The sequence below is a fragment of the Protopterus annectens genome, chromosome 8.part0 (genome assembly GCF_019279795.1).
Source record: "Protopterus annectens isolate FY-2018-M chromosome 8.part0, PAN1.0, whole genome shotgun sequence".
Classification (NCBI taxonomy): Eukaryota; Metazoa; Chordata; order Ceratodontiformes; family Protopteridae; genus Protopterus; species Protopterus annectens.
This window is the reverse complement of record NC_056741.1, coordinates 102,417,974-102,441,423: the sequence shown is the minus strand read 5'-3', so window position 1 is coordinate 102,441,423 and position 23,450 is coordinate 102,417,974. Positions and strand designations below refer to the sequence as shown.

The window sequence follows — 23,450 nt, the reverse complement described above, 5'->3', positions numbered from 1 at the left end:
GGTGTCCCACAGGTTGTTTGGCATCTACTTCTCAGAAGTACAGGCCAACATGCCATAGTGGAAAGTGCATGGGACACGGATATCCTTCAGAAGGGACAACAGATAGCTGGTGCCAGAGCCATGGCCTGAAGTTAAACGCCAAAAATGAAACAAGGTAACCCCAAGCTACCATATAGGTGGCAATCCACTAAGCACAGAAGAGGTTATCAGGGACCTGGGGACCCAGGTTGACAGTGGCCTTTCTTTTGACACTCACGCTAAAGTGGTTAGAAAGACCTTCTACATTGCCCACCTGATCATGAAGGGATTCACATCCAGATCTAGTGAGGTCATTGTTCCTTCACTTATCAGACCAATGATCGAGTACAATGCCCCATTCGGATGTATCTCACCCGACATCTGCAGCAATTGGAGAGACCCCAAAAGTTCCTCACCAAAAGGATAAAGGGACTCCAAAATCTGTCATATGCTGCCAGATTGAAGAAACTCCAGCTCTATTCAGTCGCATACTGTCTGCTCAGAGGTGACATGTGCCTGACATACAAGGCCATGTCCAACCCGGAATTAATGGATATGCTCCACCTCAAAAAATCCAAATCCACCAAAACCATCAGAGCAAGCGACTTAAACCTTAGCACGGATATAAATAGGATGTGCTGGAGGGATAGATTTATCACTCAGAGACTCCCTATGCTGTGGAATAAAATCCCAGTCCATGTGAGGCAGAGCACCTCGCTGACTCTGTTCAAGAGAAATCTAGACCTGTGGATGGGAGATCGTAGGTTTACTCCAGGAATCATCTCTGTGTCACTGCTGGACAGAGGCACAACAAACTAATGGGCACAGTATTTTTTCATATAAAAAATTTAGGCTAGGCTTATAAATGCCTTAGGGCAGATAGCCTAGTATAAACCTATGAACCTATGAACCTATCTAGTATATCACTAATGTCTGATACCTTCTTGTTCTTCCTTCCTTCATGTATGATAGTAGTAATGTTATTTGTTTTAGATTGTACTTTGACTATTATCGCCAATTTGTGCATATGTTTAGGAGAGACAGCATATGAGTTTAATTTTAATATTTGTACTGCTAAATTAGTTTTATGTGTTAAATTTTCATTAAACTTCTCATGTAATTCATTGATTTTCTTCTTATTAGTAAATACAGTTGTTGAATTATTATTATTTATTTTTGTAATTTGATTTTGTATGTTAAGTAATTCTGATTCCCATTCTTTTAGTTTATTTTTGTACCATGTGATAATTTTACCATAGATATAAGCTTTTAAAGCATTGCATATCATAACTGTTAAGTTCAGTAGTAGAATTAGTGTCTAGGAAGAATTTTAGTTCTGTTAGTAGCCAAGGTTTAAATTCTTTTAGTTTCGTAATGTATGCTGGAATTCTTGTCATTTGCATTACCTTCTTGAAATTTATTTGACTCTAAATAAGAATTGCTCTATGATCTGATAGTGAACATGGTGTTATTGAAAAACTATTGATTTTTGCATCAAGGTCTTGTGTGACACAGGTTTTATCTATTCTTGTTTGAGTTGTAAATCTATGATCCTGATGTGAAAATAACAATGAGTTACTCTCTTTAAATTTGAATGTGTCTATTAAATTATGATTTTCAATCCATTTTTTGAGAAGTTTTGCTATAGGGGTTATACATACATTTCTTTTATTGGTGGTCTCAGAATTATCAAGAATGCAGTTAAAATCACCACCTATTATCAAGCTACATTTATATGTTTTACTAATAAAGTCTAGATGTTTCCTTGTCGTACCTTTTCCTATTCCTGGAAACCAATAAAGGTTCACCAATGTCCAGATTCTATTACAGAATTTTATTATAACAAGTGTTATAAGTCCCTCTTTATCTTCATAGGTGTAAAGAATTTGGGGATTAATAATATTTTTCTCCATAATATCCTAACTCCTCTAGTTTTGGTTTTATATGATGAGTGTGCTATTGTTAAATACTCATTTGGATTCCATATATGTTTTCATCAGATTTAAAATGAGTCTCTTGAAGAAATATTACTTGTGCTTTGTTTAATTTTAAATATTTTAGTAGGTTTGATCTTTTCTTTGGGTTATTTAAACCATTTGTGTTTAAAGAGAGTAGTGTTAAGTCCATATTTCTTGTTGAGTTTCATGCTTGCTATTATTTATAGTGATGTTCAAGTATATTTCATAGCATTGTATTTGGAACAAGTTTATCCTCATTTCATATATCATAAATAGATTGAATTTCTTTTGTAATACCTTTATATTAATGCTCATTTCAGGCCATAATAAAAAAGTAAAAAATGAGTTAAGTAAAATTATTTTAATTAATATAATCCTAAATTTCAACATTCCCCTCATCACACATGGAATGATATACATTCCTAATCTGATAGACAAAAAAAAAATCTGTGAGATTAACCCTATTTGATAGACAGATTTCTTTATGCTCCATTCTTATATTATTACAGACCTTTAAGATTATAAGACTATATCAGCTTTTCTGAAACATTTTAATCTTTTAGCTTTTTAATTAATTCATGTTATCTTTTTTTAATTATTATTATTTTTTTATTTTCCCTTTCTCTTCTTTTCTTCTTTTTCCTTTTTTCCTTTCTTTCTTTAATCCCAGTGTATGTTTACCTTTTCTCAGATATATAATGACTGCATGAGGAAACAAAAAATCACAATAATAATACCAACTGAACTTTAATCCGTGTTATAATTGAGATTATGATCTATACTTTTCATATTTTGTGAGTTTTAATTCTTATTATGTGAGTGTCTGAATATTGAATAAATCCTTTCCCCTCCTTTATTCATTTCAAACCAAACTGAAGTAAACTAGTATATGTTTAATGATATTTATAGCTCTAAATATTATGAACATAGTGAAATACATAACTAATTGTAGTTTATATACATATATATATAAATACATTCCTTATTATGAATATATAATAACACACAAATCGCATAATTGAGTATCCTCATTCCAAAGAAGTTGAACGCATTATTAAATTGCTCTAATGTTATCTTCTTTTCCCTTTTCCCCTCCCCCTCATGTAATAGAACAATTTGCAAAGACATAAATATGTGTTTTGTAGTATACTTTTTTTCCATTGAACCGTTCATAGTGACTGACTGATATCAACTCTTAATGCATTACTAAATCTAAAGTAGACACAGATTTTCTGTATAGGTATATGACACAACTATTAACATAGTAGTGTATGCATCAAATATTCAAGTTTAATAATCTAAAAAAGAAGATGATAAGATAGATTCTTTTTCAAATGCCTATTAATTGCAATGAAATCATTATCAATATTTTTGTTTAAGATATGCTTACTGGTTGAAATAAATCATTCTCAGAATGCCTACTGAAACGCATTGTAGTATTTCATTTGTTGTGCAGCTTAGTTCTGGGAGAGTGAATAAGCTTTTATGCATGACAAAATATGAAATTAAATTCCCATATAGAAAGTATAAATATCATAACTGGAATCAATTAAAATGATATGTCCGTGTTTGCACATATGCACACTGTCTTATTTAGCCATGCAAATTATATACATTTGTGCATGGTTGCTTATCTATGCCCATGTGCATATCTGCAGACTAACACATACAAACACATATTTTTATGTTTGAAGTTTATTGAGCAAATACAAAAGTCTGATACATAAGTCAGTGAATTTCTGTTGTGATTGTGATCTGGTGCCAAAGAATTGTCTAGATGGACAATGACTGTGTGGCTAAAGGCCACCTCACCTATTTTAAAAGGATATGTTTAGAGCTACAGCTCTTGGCTTGCCATCTAGTGAAATCATATAGGTGTGGCATTCAAGTTTGGTATGGATGTTAGCAAATAGCCAGTGATGTCAGGTTCTTATATGCCATTGTGCACTTGTGCCTACTTAGAATATATGACAAAACTAAAGCAGTGACTAATGAAAGAAAGCCACCGAAGCAAAGAAGTTTAGTCTTTGCAAGTGATTGAAGTCCATGAAAGTAGAGTAAACATGGATAATACTGGACTTTGATACTTTTGATCTACGATAGAGCAATAACAGTGTTCAAGTCTCCATAGTGAGCTTGTCATGACTAATATCTGTAATGAACAGTTTTGTGTCTTGTTTTGAGAGACTCTATTACAGTGGTAAATTCTAGCAAAGCATGCATTGCTTCACTTTTCAAACTGTTATCTAGCCTTGTGCTTCAAAGTGATAGCATTCTCATTCAAAGTTAGTTGAAAGACAACATAGATTCAGTTATTCATCCTTCTTTACTTCACTTTTGACTGTGTTTCCATAACTCTTTACAGAGGTAGTTTTCAATACTTTTCTGAACCAGATAAGCTTATTTCATCCTATTGTTTGGGTTTATCCTATCATTACATTTATTATAAAGAATTTTATATTTATACCAACAAAATATTCTGAATCTAACTAATAGTCTTACGATATACAAAGCAATTCTTTTTGAAATAAACTTCAATTGTAAGCATTGCAATTAGAGGCTCCTGAAACATGTAACTAGTTCTGTTCATTAAAATTCAGAACATTTTCATGACCACTTGCCTGAATTACTTGAACACTAATAACTGATGTGTAATCAGAACTAGATTGGAGGGTGCTTGTCACTTTAAAGACAACAGGAAGTACATTTATGCATTGACGTGTAATCTCTTAATAGCCTGACTTGCAGACTTGTACTCTGAATTCCCACCACCCTGTAGAGGTAAATTGTTTTTGTTTATGTTTCTAAGTTAGTGATCTAGTCTATGTACTAAAATAAAGGACTCTTTTCACATTACATTTTATAATTATTGAACTCCGATAGAAGCAGAATGCGCTCATACTATTTTTTTTTCTCTTCTTAGCAGTACTACACTATATTCTGCTCTCTTTCACTCTCTTTTGCATCATTGTACCTTCATAAAGCGTAATCACTACCTAGTAATATGACTGTAGTGTTGAATGGTTAGGAGAACGCTGCTAATGTGTTACCAAGTGAGTTTAACATTACAATGTGCTTGCGGCTTCTTGTAAACAGCCGTTACTCATTCGCAGCCTCGTCGGACAGTTTGTGTTTAAAAAAAAGAAAATGATGCCTTTAATCTAAATGATAAAGTCTTTGATGTCAAACCCACAGACACTGTTTGCGCCTACAAAACTATCTTCCTGTTATCATCTCAATCAATTATAAAGCCATTACATTCATACTTCTTTATTGTTAATGTCTGATTTTTGTTTAATTCTTTGTAGTTACATGAAGTTTGATAATCACATATTATCTATATGAATTGTATGTCAATATTTCTTAGTGAAAGCATTCAAAACAGTCTCTGTTCCTCTCTTCCCCCTCTCTACTTCCTGTTTTTAACTCTAGCCCATCAAAACTGTCAATTGAAAGAAAATTAAGTTCTTTAAGAGAACTATTTCTTATAATATAACACATCTATAATTGCTATGAAAGTTTTAATACTAATTAATTAATATAAGCAGATTCATTGCGTAGTAAGAAGAGATAGAAGCAGCGTTATGTTATAAAAGAAAAGTAAGAGAACAGTAAGTACGATTATAGACAATGAGACAACTAAAATAAATAATTGTACATACATTTTAGTTTCAGTTTCTTTTAGTGGATATTTCACTTTTTAGTAGATTCTTTGAGAGTATTTAAACTTGTTACATTTTTTGCTTCATTTCTTTGTTTCTATTCTTTACATCAGTCCAGGATTTTTTTTTTCTTGGGATCTTTTCAATGAAGTAGATGATGACCAGTCCATTTCTTCTGGAATTGTGATTATATTATTGTTCTTGATGAAAGAAGATGCCTCATCTATGCTGTCGAAGGTTCTCATCTCATTTGAGTGGAAGATCTTGATTTTCACAGAGTATGCAAGTTGAGCTTTGATTTTATTTTGTTTAAGAAATTTTACGAGTGGCCAGGCTTTTTTCCTTAAGCCAAGAACTCTAGTTGAATAGTCATTATCAAATCTTATTTGGTGATATTTGTACTTTAAAGGACTTTTTCTCCATGCTGACTTCAGTATAAGTTCTTTGTCAAGGTATGATAAAAACTTTACTACTATGGATCTAGGAGAAGTATTAGGAGAGGATGGTATAGGTTTTCCTATGGCTATGTGAGCCCTTTCTATGCCATTTGACAGTCCTTCCTTTAAATCTAAAATTTCAGGTAACCAAGAATTTAAAAATAGAATAATGTCCTCACCCGCAGCTTTTTCCAGAAGACCAAATATTCTAATATTTGTGCACCTTTCTCTATTTTCTAAATCATCTATCTTGTTGATTAACCAGTTATTTTGTTGTAAGAGAAATTCACTTTGATTTTTTTCTTCCTTCAGCCTTCCATCTATATCGGAGAGAGATGTTTCAATGTCCATTATTTTTGTTTGTTGCTGCTGTATTAATTCTTTAAAGACATCTGTTTGTTTTTGGCAGTTCTCCCTTAGATTTTCAAGATTGTCCTTCAAACTATCCATTTTCAATGATAACTCCTGCAATGTAGAAGACATCAATTGGATTTAGTTCTTCAAGGCTGTTTCAGAGTGTGAGTTCTTTGAGTTACTCATTTCCAAGTGGTAATAGTAGTCTCCAAATTAATTTGACAGGAAAATATTGACGAAAAGCTTCCAAAATTAGATCATAATTAGATCATATGTTTATCAATAATAATTTAATATTTTTGTTTGATGAAATTATTTTCCTGTTTTTTAAACTAGTTTTATGGAGCTCTAAAACATGCCGCTACCAGTTAGCCATTCAGGCTCTGCCTTCGTGTTTTACATTCTTCACTGAATATTTAAGAGAGTTTCTGCACTGTGGCCATTTTAGTGCAGTTCTGTCATTGTCTTGTGCTGCCATAATCTCAATTAAATTGTGACAGTTATTTCCATTGATTTAAGGTTTTATTTTGAATATTTTGACAGGAAAATGTGCTGCTTTATTCTTTTTTTCATAGCTTTTTAGTATATTAGTGAGTTGCGTAGTTTGATGACATTTTAAACATTTTTTGTTTAAATTATTATTTTGGTTCTATTTTGTTTCAGGCAGATGTTTTTCTTAAGTTTACAGTCAGTTCTTTCTCTAATGCTAATTTGGCTGTTTTATTCACATGTAGCTGAAATTAGCCATTTTTCATGTATTAATTTTTTTATGATATGCAATTGTGCTTAGTGCTGGACTACTGAGATTACTGTCTTGTTCCTCAGTGCAGTATTCTATTAGTTCTGCCATAGAAACAGTCTCTTCACAGTTATTTAAAGAGTGAATATTGGGGTTTTGTCCCTTGAGATACCGGGATTTTTGCTTTTCCAGTAGTTGGTTCTGACCTGGGTGGTCTTTGACTCACTCTGTTTATGGACTGTGATACTGTACCTCCACACCATCTATCCCATCTGCACCTAAAAAAAAAAAACATAAAAATAAAGCCAAAAATATGCCTCAGCCTATGACTTGTGACTCCACAGTAGCCGCAGCCAAGGGCAGGCTATAGGACCACTCACATTCTTTTACCCCCAGGTGCCCTGGTGTGATATTGTTACCACAACTGTACTTGGCATGGAAAAAGGGTTTAGGAAATTCAGAGTATGCTCTAATATACTGGGTCTCCAAGCCCTGCTGTCTGTGGACTCTGCTACTGTTTCTAATAAAAAGACCATGTCTCTTTCAAATCCATTCCCTCAGGATAACTTAGTCAAGTGGCTAGGATCTTAGGGAATAATGCTGGTACAGTCTAGCATGGCAGCTTTAGAAATATTTAACTATCAATGTTTATGTGGAAGTTTGTGTTAAGATGCATGTAATGTTTAGAAGAGTTTTCTACATTGTTACTTTCTGAGAAAAAAAGTCTGTATCAAGGATATTACTTCCAATGTTTCTCATGTGTCAAAACATGTGTTAAAGAGTGCATTGGAGGGTGCTGACACTATTTCTAAAAATGCAGCTTTATCTGTGGTGTCGTGGAGGTATACTTGATTGCACAGTCAAAATTTCTTGGATGAGTTAAAAAAATGAGATTTTGAATGCTCCTATTTAGTCTGATGACATGTACGGTAAAGCAGCTAATCAGATCCTTAAATACTGGGATGACAGAGGTAATCTGATGCAATTAAGTGCCTGTATAAATGCAGCATGTTTGCGAGGCTCTTCGCTGATTCCCACAGAGCTCAGCAACATTTATCCCCGTCTGTGCCTCTGAAGTGATTTCCTTGCATCACATGCCATACAGTCAAAAGCTAACTACTTGTATTTAAAAAAAAAATCACCTTCCAGAAGTGATTTAAGTGATCGACTACTGTTTTCTTTTATTTGTGCATTTATCTATATTTAAGGCTGAAATTGCTGCATTTGCTGAAACTGTTTTGAAATTGATGTGATTGACTTGAAATCACTGTGTCTAACTAGTTTGTCAACTTTACCTATAAAACTAGTGCTGGAAGTGTGACCTGCAATTTAGTAGTACATTGTGCAGCGTTAACTTATTACATCTGAGTGATGCCTCCAGGTGCATCTGCAGTTAACTCCTAATGATGCCTCTAGGCATCAAATATTACTTGTTTATATTTGCATCAATAATTCCAAAACCATGCTATGTACAAGGTTTTAGAAGATTTCATCTTAAAGCTTACACAGTTGCAAATGCAACTGCATTAATATTTGATCTCTCTCTAGTGCAGGTAAATTGATAATTTAAGCACCAAGAGTACACTGCATGTATACAGTGATGCTGTACCAAGTCACTCCAAATAAGTCTTGACTGTTAGGTTGCACTTACCATTTGCATAACAATATTGCACAATAATAATTGGAAACCCTTTTAAGGGCCTTTGAGTAGCTGGTAAATATTAGTGGGTGGTGGCAGTGATTTCTACCGTATAGTCTGGGTAAAAGAGGCACAGCTGGAGAACCTTTGCCAGCCTTCCAGAGGAGTGTCTGTGTGGTTGTATAAACTCTTATCTCAAAGTGTGTGTCTGTGTGTGTGTGTGTGTGTGTGTGTGTGTGTGTGTGTGTGTGTGTGTGTGTGTGTGTGTGTGTGTGTGTGTGTCAGCTACTTGGGCAAGGACATGAAGCACTGGTTGGACAGAGACGGTGCTGGAGGTTTTAGCTTGCCCACTAGGCTGAGATCTGGACCCTATAGCTGTGCCAGTGGTAAGTCTTATTGGGGACCTGGAGAGAAAGGAGCAACCATCCCCAGACTGACTGTGATCCCTGTGTGCTCTTAAAGGAAATTATACTTTACTGGGTGTGATTTTATTACCCTTTTTCCTATATGGACACCCCTCACTGGTGTTAGTGGAGAGGATTGAGGGTCCTTGATTGGTGGGCCAGTGCACTGGCATCACATATTAATTGTTTGACAGTGGTGGGATATCCACACCACATATTAATTCGTAGGCAAATACTAACTGGCTTGTAGTGGTGTGGGTAGAGTGAATTCCTGTAATTTGTGTACAGTGATCACTGAAGGTGTTTTGTACTCTAAATCAGCCACGCAGTGAATACTTAGAGTTCAGATCACAATTGTTTTATTTCTTTTGGTAGCTCAATTAGTCAGGGAGAGCAGGCAGCCAGGACTGGTGAGGTGGTTACTTCAGGGAGGAAGCTATGCTGTAGCAGTGAGACTAAAGGTGAGTGCAGCTGCTTGTGGGTACTGATATTCCCTTGGACAGAGAGACTGCAAAGGTACAGGTGAGTAGTAGTACCCAGGCTGACAGTGAGGCACCACTGTCAGAGGATGCCAGACCTGTGGAAGGGGAGCTGGGAAGGGTTACAAAGAGAGTTGAGACAAGCTCAGCTCTCAGAACCTACATTGCAAGGCCTGAGGCAGGTAGCTAATGAGGCACTTGATTCTCAAGGGAAAGGGGAATCTGTGTACTGGGACAAAGAGTTACTGTACAGACAGTGGACCCCTGAGGGAAGACTAGAAGGTGAGAGGGTAAAGCAGTTGGTAGTGCCTAGTGCCTACTATCTGGTGCTTCTAGCTATAGCCCATGATATTCCCTTTGCAGGTCATATGGGCATAAAATGTATTATGCAAAACTTCTATTGGCTTGGAATTTCCAGAGATGTAACAGGGTACTGCAGGACCTGTGAGCAGTGTCAAAAGGTAGGCAAGGATGGAGACAAGGTGAGAGAGCCTTTGATGCCTTTGCCTGTGATTGTGGAGCCATTTCACAGGGTAGCCATGAATATTGTGGGTCCACACAGGCCACAGGCCACAGGGAAACAGCACACCTTAGTGGTAGTGGATTATGCAATACAATACCCAGAGGCAGTGGCTCTGTCCTCTACTGAGGCAGAAAAGGTGGCAAATGCTTTGTTAGAGATTTTCAGCAGGGTAGGTTTTCCAAAAAGAAATATTGACTGACAGTGGTGCCAATTTCATGTCAGACCTGCTGGCTTGTTTGTGGAAGTACTGTGGGCTGAAGCACATGAAGACCACCCCTACCATCCCCAGACTAGTGGTCTTGTTGAGAGGTTAAACTCTACAATCAAGTCCATGCTATGAACATTTGCAGACCAATTTAAGAGGGAGTAGGACAAATATTTGCCACATCTGTTGTTTGCTTACAGAGAGGTTCCCCAGGAATCCACATGGGTTTCACCCTTTGAGTTGCTGTATGGGCATAGGGTGAGGGGACCTCCAGATTTAATTTGAGATGAGTGGGAAGGTGAGTGCGAACCTCACAAGGAGTCTGCTGTAGCATATGTCCTAAACCTCAGGACAAGACTCCGGGAACTCATGGGTTTGACCCAGGAGAATCCGGCAGAAGCCCAACAAATGAAAAAGTTGTGGAATGACAGGAATGCTCGAGCTAGAGAGTATGCTTTGGGGCAACAGGTAATTGCTCTCATTCCTATTACACACAACAAGCTGCAAGCAGCTTGGGAAGGACCCTACAAGGTGGTAAGAAAGGTAGGTAATGTTAACTACATGGTAGAACTGCTAGACAGGAGGCAGGAGCACAAATTATACCTCTGGTATTATAGATAAAATCACTAAACTAGGTATAAATCCCTATGTCACAAGATGTGTTGCCAACTGGCTCACTGACAGAACCCACACTGTGAAAGTAGCCAACTCCAAACTCGACTTCAGACCAGTGACAAGTGGAGTACCACAGTGTTCAGTCCTGGGTCCTCTCCTGTTTGGTAACTACTTCTCTGAAGTACAGGCTAACACAGAAGGTATCTGGCTAATGAAGTTCGCAGATGACTGCAAACTAGGAGCCATAATCAAAACTCCTAACAATATGGACATCCTACAAAAGGGCCTCACTGAGACAGAAGCCTGGTGTCAAAGCCATGGCCTCAAGCTCATTGCCAAAAAGTGCATTGTCATCCCCTTTGGTAAAAACTCTGTACCCATGAACTACAACATAAGCGGTAGTATACTTAACACTGAAAGTGTGATATGAGACCTTGGGACACAGGTGGACAGTAGCCTCTCCTTTAATAATCACATTGCCACAGTAGTCAGGAAATCCTTCTATGTGGCACACCTCATCACAAAAGGTTTCTCATCCAGAAAAAAAGAGGTCATTGTTCCCCTCTACTCATCACTCATTAGACCCATTATAGAGTGCAATGCCCCTTTTGGTATGTACCTCACAAGACATCTACAACAATTGGAAAGTCCACAGAAATAACTCACAAAGAGGATTACCGGCCTCAAACAGATGCCCTATGCAGACCGTCCCAAAAAACTCCAGCTTTACTCTGTTGCATATCGCCTACTCAGAGGTGATCTCTGCCTAACATACAAAGCTATGTCAAACCCAGAGCTGTTGGACATGCTCCACTTAAAGAAATCCCAATCCCTCCGAGCTACATGCTCTAGGAACCTAAACCTTATCACCACAATAAACAGAACATGCCGGAGGGATAGAATCCTGTCCCAGAGACTTCCCATACTCTGGAATAAACTACCTATCTATATCAAACAAAGTTTCTCATTAGCACTCTTCAAGAAAAATCTTGATGATTGGATGGGCAATAGGAAATTCACCCTGGGGATCACCTCTGTGGCTCTGCTCGACAGGGGCACAGGAAAATAATTTTCTTGGGTGGCAAAAGCCAGGGTACCTTTTTGGCTGGGCTTGTATAGGCCTCAGGGCCGATAGCCTAGTACCTACATATGAACTTATAAACCTGTGTTAACATGATGAAACCTTACCATGATAAGGAGGCCCTTGTGCTAAGCATTTGCAATGGATTGCAGGAGGAGTATGAAGGAGATCTGGTGACTGATCTCCTCAGTGAGGCTTGGACTGACACTTCAGTGGAAGGGGTAGCACTGTCCCAGGAGCTATCTCCTACCCAAGTTCAATAAATTCAAGCAGTGTTACAGGAGTTTGGGGACATGTTCACTTGGAAACCAGGGTGCACCCACCTGGTGCAGCAGCAGGTGGATACAGGACCCCAAACACCTATTAGGCAGGCCCCTTATAGGGTGCCTGAGAGAGTCAAACAGACTCTGAGGGAGGAGATACAGGAGATGTTGGAAATAGGGGTGATTCAAGAGTCCAACAGTCCCTGGGCCTCCCCAGTGGTGCTGGTGCCAAAGAAGGATGGCAGCACTAGGTTCTGTGTGGACTACAGGAAATTAAACAGTTACACAGAGTCAGATGCTTAACCTGTGCCTAGGACAGATGAGGCCCTAGAGCAGCTGGGTGGGGCTAAGTATCTTACAACCATTGATCTGACCAACGGTTACTGGCAGGTGCCCTTGACTCCCAGTGCTAGAGAGAAGTCAACCTTTGTGACTCCTTTTGACTTACATGAGTTCACAAAGATGCCCTTTGGGATGAAAAATGCCCCAGTGACTTTCCAGAGGTGGGTAGATCATATCCTAGCAGGAGCAGGAGGGTTTCCCCTTGCTTACCTAGATGATATTGCCATCTACAGCCATTCCTGGCAAGAGCACCTTCAACTTGTCAGGGGGGTGCTGGGCAGACTACAGAGGGCAGGGTTGACCATTAAGCCCAGCAAATGCCAGATGGGCATGGCAGAGGTCTCCTACCTGGGACATAGAGTGGGGAGTGGTAAGATCAGGCCAGAACCTGCCAAATTCAAAGCCATTCAGGCATGGACTACACCTGTTACCAAAAAGCAGGAGAGGGCATTCTTAGGAACAGCAGGGTACTACAGAAAGTTCATCCCTAGTTATAGTACCATATCTGCTCCCCTCACAGACCTAACAATGAAGAGCAGGCCAGATAAGGTAGTGTGGACTCCAGCTTGTGAACAGACATTCCAAAAGCTTAAAGAAGCTTTGGGTGGACCCCCTGTGTTAGCCAGTCCAGATTACAGCAAATAATTTGTTGTGCAGGTGGATGCTTCAAACCATAGGGTGGGGGCTGTACTTAGCCAGATTTCTTCAGAGGGAGAAGAGCACCTAGTGGTTTATCTCAGTCATAGGCTCCAACACAGGGAGGAATGCTATGCAGCTGTAGAAAAGGAATGTCTATCTATAGTTTGAGCACTGCAGAAACTTCAGCCTTATCTGTATGGAAGAAAATTCACTGTAGTGACAGATCACACCCCCCTAACATGGTTAAACAGAGACAGCCAGCACAATGCCAAGTTGCTAAGATGGAGCCTAAGGTTGCAACCATATGAAATGTCAGTGCAGCACTGCAGTGAGATTAGCAATGTCAATGCAGATGGGCTCTAAAGACAGGGAATGGGGTAAGGTATACTCAGCTAGACTTCAACCTCTCAAGCAACGTTTCTCAAAGGTCACTTGAAAATCTAGCTTGAGTTCTCTGGGGATGGGGGATGTGAAGATGGGTGAAGGCTGCCAGCCCAGCCAGATAGAAATTTGCAGATAATTCTGTAATTTATAAATATTAATGTAAGCTACAGGCTTGTTCTTTTAAATGTGAAAAGACTGCATTGGATATTGAACTGCAAAAATGTAACAACAGTGCACTCTGCTGTAAGAAAGTTATGAAAAGCATTTCATGACTGTCTTTGATGTTAAAATTCAGAACCAATATATTTAGAGGGAGGCATCCTACCTATTGCTTTAAGACCAGAGTTAATGGGTAGAGTTTGCATGTATAAATGTCCTTTATTGCTCTGGTTACTGACCTGGTGTTATGAATGAAAATGTAGTTTCTGTTAGCCTGGGAACACCAGAAAAGTGTGAAGAATTATGTCATGTGAAGCAGCTCTGTATTATCAATTAAAGAGAAAGAAATAGAAAGAGCTCAGAGCATAGGTTCATAGGTAGGTACTAGGCTATTGGCCCTGGGGCCTACATAAGCCCAGCCAAAAAGGTACCCTGGCTTTTGCCACCCAAGAAAACTATTTTCCTGTGCCACTGTCGAGCAGAGCCACAAAAGTGATCCCCGGGCTGAATTTCCTATTTCCCATCCAATCATCAAGATTTTTCTTGAAGAGTGCTAATAAGGAGCTTTGTTTGATATAGATAGGTAGTTTGTTCCAGAGTATGGGAAGTCTCTGGGACAGGAATCTACCCCTCCGGCATGTTCTGTTTATTGTGGTGACGAGGTTTAGGATCCTAGAGCATGTAGCTCTGAGGGATTGGGATTTCTTTAAGTGGAGCATGTCCAGCAGCTCTGGGTTTGACATAGCTTTGTATGTTAGGCAGAGATCACCTCTGAGTAGACGATATGTGATGGAGTAAAGCTGGAGTTTTTTGAGACGGTCTGCATAGGGCATCTGTTTGAGGCCGGAAATCCTCTTTGTGAGGTATTTCTGTGGCCTTTCCAGTTGTTGTAGATGTCTTGTGAGGTACATACCAAAAGGGGCATTGTACTCCATAATGGGTCTAATGAGTGATGAGAAGAGGGGAACAATGACCTCGTTTTTCTGGATGAGAAACCTTTTGTGATGAGGTGTGCCATGTAGAAGGATTTCCTGACTACTGTGGTGATGTGATTATCAAAGGAGAAACTACTGTCCCCCTGTGTCCCAAGGTCTCTTTTCACACTTTCAGTGTTAAGTATACGACCGCCTATGTTGTAGTTCATGGGTACAGACTTTTTACCAAAGGGGATGACAATACACTTTTTGGCATTGAGCTTATGGCCATGGCTTTGACACCAGGCATCTGTCGCAGTGAGGCCCTTTTTAAGGATGTCCACATTGTTAGGAGTTTCGATTATGGCTCCTAGTTTGCAGTCATCTGCAAACTTCATTAGCCAAAGATCTTCTGTGTTAGCCTGTACTTCAGAGAAGTAGATTCCAAACAGGAGAGGACCCAGGACTGAACCCTGCGGTACTCCATTTGTCACTGGTCTGAAGTCGGATTTGGAGTCTGCTACTTTCACAGTGTGATTTCTGTCAGTGAGCCAGTTGGCAAGCCATCTTGTGACATAGGGATTTATACCTAATTTAGTGAGTTTATCTATAATTCCAGAGTGGGGGGATGGTGTTGAAAGCCTTGGCAACATCTAGATAGGCTGTGTGAACCACCTTACCCTCATCTACGGTTTTGGTGACTGCTTCAAAGAAGTCTATCAAGTTTAGGAGACATGATCTGCCTTTTACAAACCTGAACTGGGTGAGGTCCAGAGTTTGGAGATTACCAATGTCTTTGTTTATAAGTTCCATGATGATACATTCCATGGCCTTGCAGACCAGGCTCATCAGGCTAATGGGGATGTAGTTCCCGGGCTTCCATGGTGGCTCCCCCCTTGTGGGGTGGGATAACCATCGCTGTGCACCATTCAGCAGGCACAAAGCCTGAGGTGAGGCTATGATTGAACATGGTACTTAGGTGGGGTGTCAGTTTGTTCTGTAGTTCATGTAGAATGCAGCCTGGGATGTTGTCTGGTCCAGTGGATTCTGTGTTCCTGGCTTTGGAGGGTGGGGTTTTTACCTGTTCAGCCGTGATTACAGGAACTTCACATCCTTCCAGTATAGAGATGGGCTCTTTAGGGGATGAGAGGGGAGTAAAGTTAGCACTTAACCTACCTGCCATGATGTTGGCAATATCAGTTGGGTCTGTATATTTAGTGCCATTGTGCTGTAACTCAGAGCAGATCTGAGTATTGACATTGAGATTCTTAACATAGCTATAGAATGCTTTGTGGTTGCCTTTAGAATCAGTGGCGATTTTGTTTTTGTAACTAACTTTGGAGGATTTTATCAGGGATCGCAGCTTCTTACTGAGGCTGACCAGGGAGCTCCTCCACTCATGGGATTTTACTCTCTTTTGTAACAGTTTCTTCCTTCTGTTGTGCAGTTTGTTTATGGCAGGGGACCACCAGATTGGCTTCCTTGTTTTGGAGGATAGCGTCTTGGTTCTGTTTGGGATAGCATTATCCATGCACTCGTGTAAGTGCTTATAAAAAAGCAATTGTGTAGGATTCAGTAGTCGTAACTGTATTGTCCATCTGCATGGGTGTCATGATATTCACCACTTCTGTTTTAAGAAGCATGAAGTTGACTTTGGAGAAATCTTTACCATGGTTTCCTTAATGGGGGTAGGGGCAGGATGTGGATATTTAGGGTAATTAGCTTAGGGTTGGATCGGACCAATGAGGCATTGACTTCAGGTGTGGAACACCAGTCACTCTTGCTGGTAATGACTAGATCTAGGATATTGTTGCCCCTGGTGGGGGTGTGCATAAGTTGATCCAGGGCATTGGAGTTTATGAATTCCAGAAAGCATTAAGCGAAGGAGTTGGTACATGAGTAATTTTCCCAGGTAATGGTGGGGTAGTTGAAATCACCCATTATTAGGGTGTTTGGGTGAACCCTAATATTTTCCAGTACATCAAGAAAAGAGGAGTGGGAATCCTGTGGCATGGTGGGGGATCTGTAGCAAGCTACAATTTGGATTGCAGTTTTGCCCAGAGTTAGTTGCACTTGGATAACCTTGGCTGCATTATGCTGTTCAACTAGCCTGGAGGTGTGGATATCCTTAATGAATATGGACACACCTCTGCCTTTGGTGGTCCGGCCCAGGTTATATGGCCGAAATGTGTGGTATGAGTTATAGCCTGGTAGTGCAGGGGTGTTCTCTGGAGCCTTGAACCAGGTCTCAGTCACTGCACAGATATTGATGTTCTCCATTTTAAGAAGTGCCTCGAGTGACTGCATTTTGAAATTTAGTCTTCTAGCATTGAGTAGCATCACCCTCAGTTTTTGCTTGCCTGTTCCTGTTATGGTGGTGAATTTGTAATTTAACCTTGCCTAAAAAAGGCACTATATGGGTGGCAAGAACCTTAGCGAGTATCTGGAATCCCAGGGGTGACAGGTGCAGGCCATCTCTGGCAAAGTATTGTGGTCTGTCGACCATGTCATCCCAGGCAGACAGATACTGGATCCCTTTAGAATGACACCAGAAGCTTAGCCAATTGTTGAAGTCAATCATTTTGTCCTTGTACTGCGGCATCATTCTGGGTGATAGCAGAATGCTACTCAGGGCTAGGGTCATACCTGCCTGGGTTACAAGATCGGAGAGCTCTTCCATGTCTCTTTTCATGTAGTCCATGGAGGTACATCTCAGGTCATTCACACCAACATGGATAATGACAGAGTCATATTTGTACTTGTTGTGGAGTGACCTGAGTGCGTGTGTTATGTGGTGGATCCTGGCACCCGACAGGCAGCTGACAGTAACCTTCTTCTTGTTTAGCCTGGTGAGTGGGACATCAGTGTGCCTGACTATAGAGTCACCTATGACTAGTGTGTTGGGTACGTTATTTTGCCTTATTGGCTGTGGTTAAGTGGCACACTGAGTCTGCGGGCTGTGTGTCATTTGGGATGTGTTGCGGGGTGGAGGTTGCTTGCATTTCTGCTTTGGAGGTCTCTGTTGCTTGAGCAGATTATTATTGAGTGCCTCTGTGAATGTTTTTGTGTTTCTATGTGTGGATTTTGGTGGTGCAGATTTAGTGAGACTATGTGATGAGTGTGGTGTGGTGCAAGTGTTTACTTTCTCCTCTTGACTGTCAAGTTCAGTCTTGGTTGGAGAGAGCTTTGCCACCAGTTTGGCTAGGTAAGTGCATCTCTCACAGGTTGTAGTGTTGTGTGGTAGGAGGAGAGGGTTTTCTGTGTACATGAGGCAATTTCTACATTGCCCCAAGATGCCCATATTCATCAGATAGACAGGAGAGAACACTGGGAGCTGACCCTTAGACATGCCTGAATAAAGAACTGTTTTCCTCAAGATAAGTGAGGAAAGTGAGTACAAGAGCTGTTTTTCTCTAAGCAAGTGTGGAAAGTAAGTACCAAAACTGTTTTCCTCTAGGTAATGAGGAAGGTTGAGTGCTGTAGTAATTAGTAGGTTATTTAGTGCTTACAACAAGTTCTGAACATGTGCTGATCATGAATAAGCAAATTCAAGTGCTAAAACTAAGAATCTGTATCTGGACTAAACTAGCTACAGGAAAGGGGGGAAACAAGTGCAAATGTGTGCTTTTAAATCAGAAAGTTGAGAGAGATAGAAAAACTGCCCAAATGGACAATAACTACAATTTCTGGGCCAGAATCAATCCTTATGTGGTAGATAGGTTACCTAGTGCTTACCACTCCCACTGATAAGCTAGAAGGCTTCCATCCAACACATAAAGCTTGGGGAGCTCAGAAGCTTACATACAGTCCTGGATAGAGCAAATCTGAATCTAGACTACACTAGTTACAGAAAAGGTAGGAAACAGGCTTAGACTTATATATATATATATATATATATATATATATATATATATATATATATATATATATATATATATATATATATATATATATATATATATATATATGTAAAACAGCAATGAAAATAGCAGCTCCGAACAGAGCGAACACCTCTCGGGTTAAAAATACAGTTGAAAGACAAATACTAAATAAATACCATGAGAGATGACCACGGAACCATTCAAAAGCCAGGTTATTCTGTTGTCTAAACATAGATATAAGTAAGATAATCCAAATGAAAAAAATAAGCGTAATGCCAACGTTTTCAAATAAAACAAACAGTATTTTATTAAAGCATACTATTGGTAAGCGCTTTCACTAAGGCTTCGACAGACCGTTAAAATTCAAAGGCAGTCAATTAAGAGTTTTTATATACAAGATAATCACATGTAAAGTCATCTGATACAATCAATTCAACTTTTAAAGTTGCAGCCTATTCTTTGTAATAGGAAGCTTTACAGCTTACAGAAACATCCTAAGTTAAAATAATTGAACTTGGTTACAACATATAAAGCTGAATCCTGCTATTTATACATGTAAAAAAACCTATCATAGATATTCTAACTTTGTACAGAATAAATATGGTAAAGATCACATGAATGTGTTCTAGATCTGCGGAATGTAAATTATACAGCCAACGATGCATTTACAACTATCGATCTGTCAGCAACCACATTATATGCATATTTAAAAATCAACCTAGTGCAGCGATCATAGCATATGAAAGTTATAAACTTGCTAATATCATTGAAAATTGTCATTAAAAAATTTTTTGGCCTAAGCCTAGAAAATGGACATAAAATAATAGAAACCGCACCCCGACAGTTCCATCATACTACAATCAACCTGACGAATAATCCATTTACTTGGCATTCAAGCACTACAACATGCATCAATTAGATACAACCCTACGCATATACCGACAAAAGCGATATAATGCTAACTGTCATGCCATCTAATGCTGGGTGGTATCACCCAGTATTAATACAATCCAATACACCATTCTCACAGATTTTTCTTGCTTACCTGTACAAACACAGTTACATAAAGAATAAATGGTAATGTAAATATATGCACTTGAATGAAATGCATATAATCTTTCTATAATGCATAGACGTACAAAGTAGTGATAAATTCAAAAAACAAGACATCTTAATAATCCGCCAGATGTTAATAAAATCGGTAAGGTCACTATTAGATGTCTAGGTCGCTTCATCCAAACCTGGCTTTAAACACTACTTTCCATCCTTGAATATGCATATCTTATGTAAAAGGTGGGATAACATTGGCTATTACATCTAATAATATTAATCAATCATATAATAATATAAATTTGATATTATCTACTTGTCCACACTAAAGTGGCTGCAGTGGAATAGTTCTTCAGATGGTTGTTAAAGCAACTCTTGAAATAACTGCTGATTTTCAAAAGTATGTAATAATACTGAGTGAAAGAAGTTATATACACTCTGTATAATGCTATTAAACTTTGGTTATCTACCAAATATTGGTGCTCCCTTACACACTGGTGACGAAAGTATGCTTATACGACTAAATAATTACTTGTGTACAATACAAACATAGAACAAAAAATGAAATAAGAACTTTTTAGATAGACATTGAAGTAAAATAGAATAAAGTAGAGTAAAATACAACTAAGTTATTAATGCCATTGGTCCGAATGCCTATGGTGATAACCCATAAAACTTGTGTGATATTATATGGACATGATTATAGGTGGCAAATGACCATATTATAAACATATTTTCAGATACGCTTTTAAAATTACTTCACCCTAAGACGTCTGGCTTTTAATATGGGTTTGATAGAGGCTCGTTCGTTTAGCCCTCTACCTTTGTCTGCCCTTAATCTCGTGATCCAATTTATCTCTCTAGTTTCTGTGTGATTCTGTATTTTACCTTCTGTGATGGAAGGTTGGATGGAATCAACAGCCATAAAGATAAAAGTATGATCCTGACCCTTAATGGCTACATGTTTGGCCAAAGCATTTGTAAGATGTTGAATCCTAATGGCATATAGATGTTCACATATTCTTGTACGAAAAGACCTGTCTGTTTTGCCAATATAAAAACTTTGGCATTGCTGACAGATAGCTAAATAAACAATATGACAGGTGCTACAGTCTGCTGAGACATCAAATCTGAATTGTTGGCCAGTATCTGGATATATGAAGCTGTTTGCTGTCTTAATGCAAAAACAATAACATTTGCCACATGGAGCCCATCAGTAGTAGCCTTAGTTCTATTATTGCATAGTAATCTTATAAGGTTGGGCTTATTCTTATATAAGAAGCAGGGTTTCTCTCCCACAATATTTAATAGATCTTTATCCATAGTAAGTATACGCCAGTGATTGTTAATTAAATCTCTTATTTCTTGCACATCACCTGTAAAGAACATAGGTATCTTAGCAAGATGTGATGCACTATCTATAAATTGCTCATTTGAGTTACGTAGTGCAGAGAAATAAGGTGCTGCTTTTTCTTCCCTTAATAAGTTAATATCCAATAACCCCCTAGTAATTTCATATTCTTTGCAGCCACGTTTCAAAAGCCTGTTTTTAAATAAATTAATCTCATGTTGATATCCACAGTCAGTGGCATTAAGACGTGAAATGCGCATGCTTTGTCCTTTAATAATGTTTTTAAAGACATAATTCGGATGCATGCTATGTCGATGTAGGAGTGAATTTCTATAACACTGTTTCCTGAACACTCCTGTGTTGACATGTGTATCCATAACTCGCTCCACAAAGATATCTAAAAATTCAATTCTAGTTTTGGAGGATTGGGAAGTGAATTTTAAATAAGTGGTTATGCCATTAATATGGGTGAGGTAATCTCCTAGTTCCTCTGCACTGCCTCCCCAAATCAAAAAACATTGTCCACAAAGCATCGATAAAAGTGGACTTTTTCACTATGCAATGGGTATATAAAAAGCTGTTCTTCTTCACATGTAGGTGCAAACATGTTGGTGTAGCTATTGGCACATGGTGTGCCCATAGCTACGCCATCACACTGAATATATGCATTGGACTCATATATAAATACATTATTTTCCAAAATAATTTCTAAAAATGGACAAATAAGATCTATTTGTTTGTCTGTATATTCACTGTGTTTAGTCAAATAATTTCTGGTTGTCAATATTCCTAAATCATTAGGTATGACAGTAAATAGGGACTGAATGTCTAAGGTGACAAAAGTCATATCTTGACTTAAGTGAGTTTCACTACAAAGTTTATATAAATCTAACAGAAATTGCCTGGTATCCTTTAGAATAAATGGATTATTATCTATTACTGGTCTCAGATATTTCTCAACATATATAGAGAAGGATTCAGTGCACCATCCTCTGCCTGAGACTATCGGTCTCATAGAGGGGTTTAGTCCATCTTTGTGGATTTTGGGAATACCCTGCATATGTGGTATGATGGGAAAATCCACTTGCAGGAATCTTGCTAGTTCATTATTGATAATTTGACAGTCAGCTAGCTCTTTTATTGTGTTATTTATCATACATTTGATCTCATCGACTCTTTGCTTAGAGATGATGCTATAAAACTTCTTATCATTAAGCATACTAACCATGGTGTTGTTGTATTGTTCTTTATCCATTACTACTAATGGCTCTCCCTTATCAGCTGGTCTAAAGATCAGAGTCTCATCATGTTGCAATCTAGATAAAGCTCACCTCTCATTCCAGTTCAAGTTATTTTTGCGTCCCTTCTTCTTATAATGTTTAACATATCTGTCATCAAACACTTTGTATAAGTCTTCTTCCACTAAATTATAGAAGGCTTCTACTAAAGGATGATTTTGTGGAATGTACTCACTAGGTATCTTAAATACTTTACAGTGTTGACTTTTGTTACTATCCCCAAATTGATAACGGAGCATGACATTTCTAATAAAAATTTTTAGACCAATTAATACATCAATAAGTTGACTGTATATAGTGGGTATAAAATTGATTCCCTTATTGAGTACATTGACTTCATCGATGTCCAAAGTTCTATGAGAAATGTTCCATATCAGGCGGTCCTCGTCTGATTCCACATTCTCTTCAATGTTTGATTGGGTGCTCCTTCCTCTAATAACTTCCTTTTTTGTCACCCACGGCTCATGGAGCGATTCTTTCTGACCCCCCTTTCCACGGCTATGGGAAGGGGGAACTGCGGTAAACCCTCCATATATTGTGGCCCTTGTTGAACATTGGAATTAGGTCAAGCTGAGTTATTATTCTTGGACCGAACAATAGGTTGAGATTGTAGTGCAGGACCAGGGGGTAAATTCAAAATGTCTTTTGAGGCATTTGCTTGTGTAGATGGCAAAGATATGTCATTGGAAATATTCTGTGATTGTGGAACAACTTCTGTGGCAAAACATTTTTCATTGCAATCCACAGTTTTTATTAAGACGTTATTAGTAAAGTCATTGCCACCGTTAATGTCAATATTTGATGAACTACTAGGTGAACCATGATTTATTTCCCTAGTAGGCATAGGCTTAGAAACTTGCCCTAGTCTAGGCCAAGTAAATACTTGACCAGTTCGGAAATCTTGGATATCTCTATTTTGTTTCTCTTTTGTTGAAATAATCATCTTTCAAAGATTTCCACTCCATCTAGGACATTAGTTATTGCTTTATCAACTAAAGTACTAGGGTGGTGAAAGTCCATGTCTTTTTGTTGAACAAGTATAGATTCAATCAACT

General features: G+C 38.4%; 1 protein-coding gene across 1 annotated transcript in view; it reads left to right on the top strand.

Annotated features, from left to right (window-relative positions):
* Positions 1–23,219, top strand: part of LOC122808149 — a 773,706-nt gene extending 750,487 nt beyond the window's left edge. The window contains exon 9 of the mRNA XM_044079121.1: positions 23,062–23,219. Within this exon, the coding sequence (XP_043935056.1) occupies positions 23,062–23,219 (158 nt within the window). The remainder of the gene's footprint in view (positions 1–23,061) is intronic.
* The last annotated feature ends 231 nt before the right edge of the window (positions 23,220–23,450 follow it).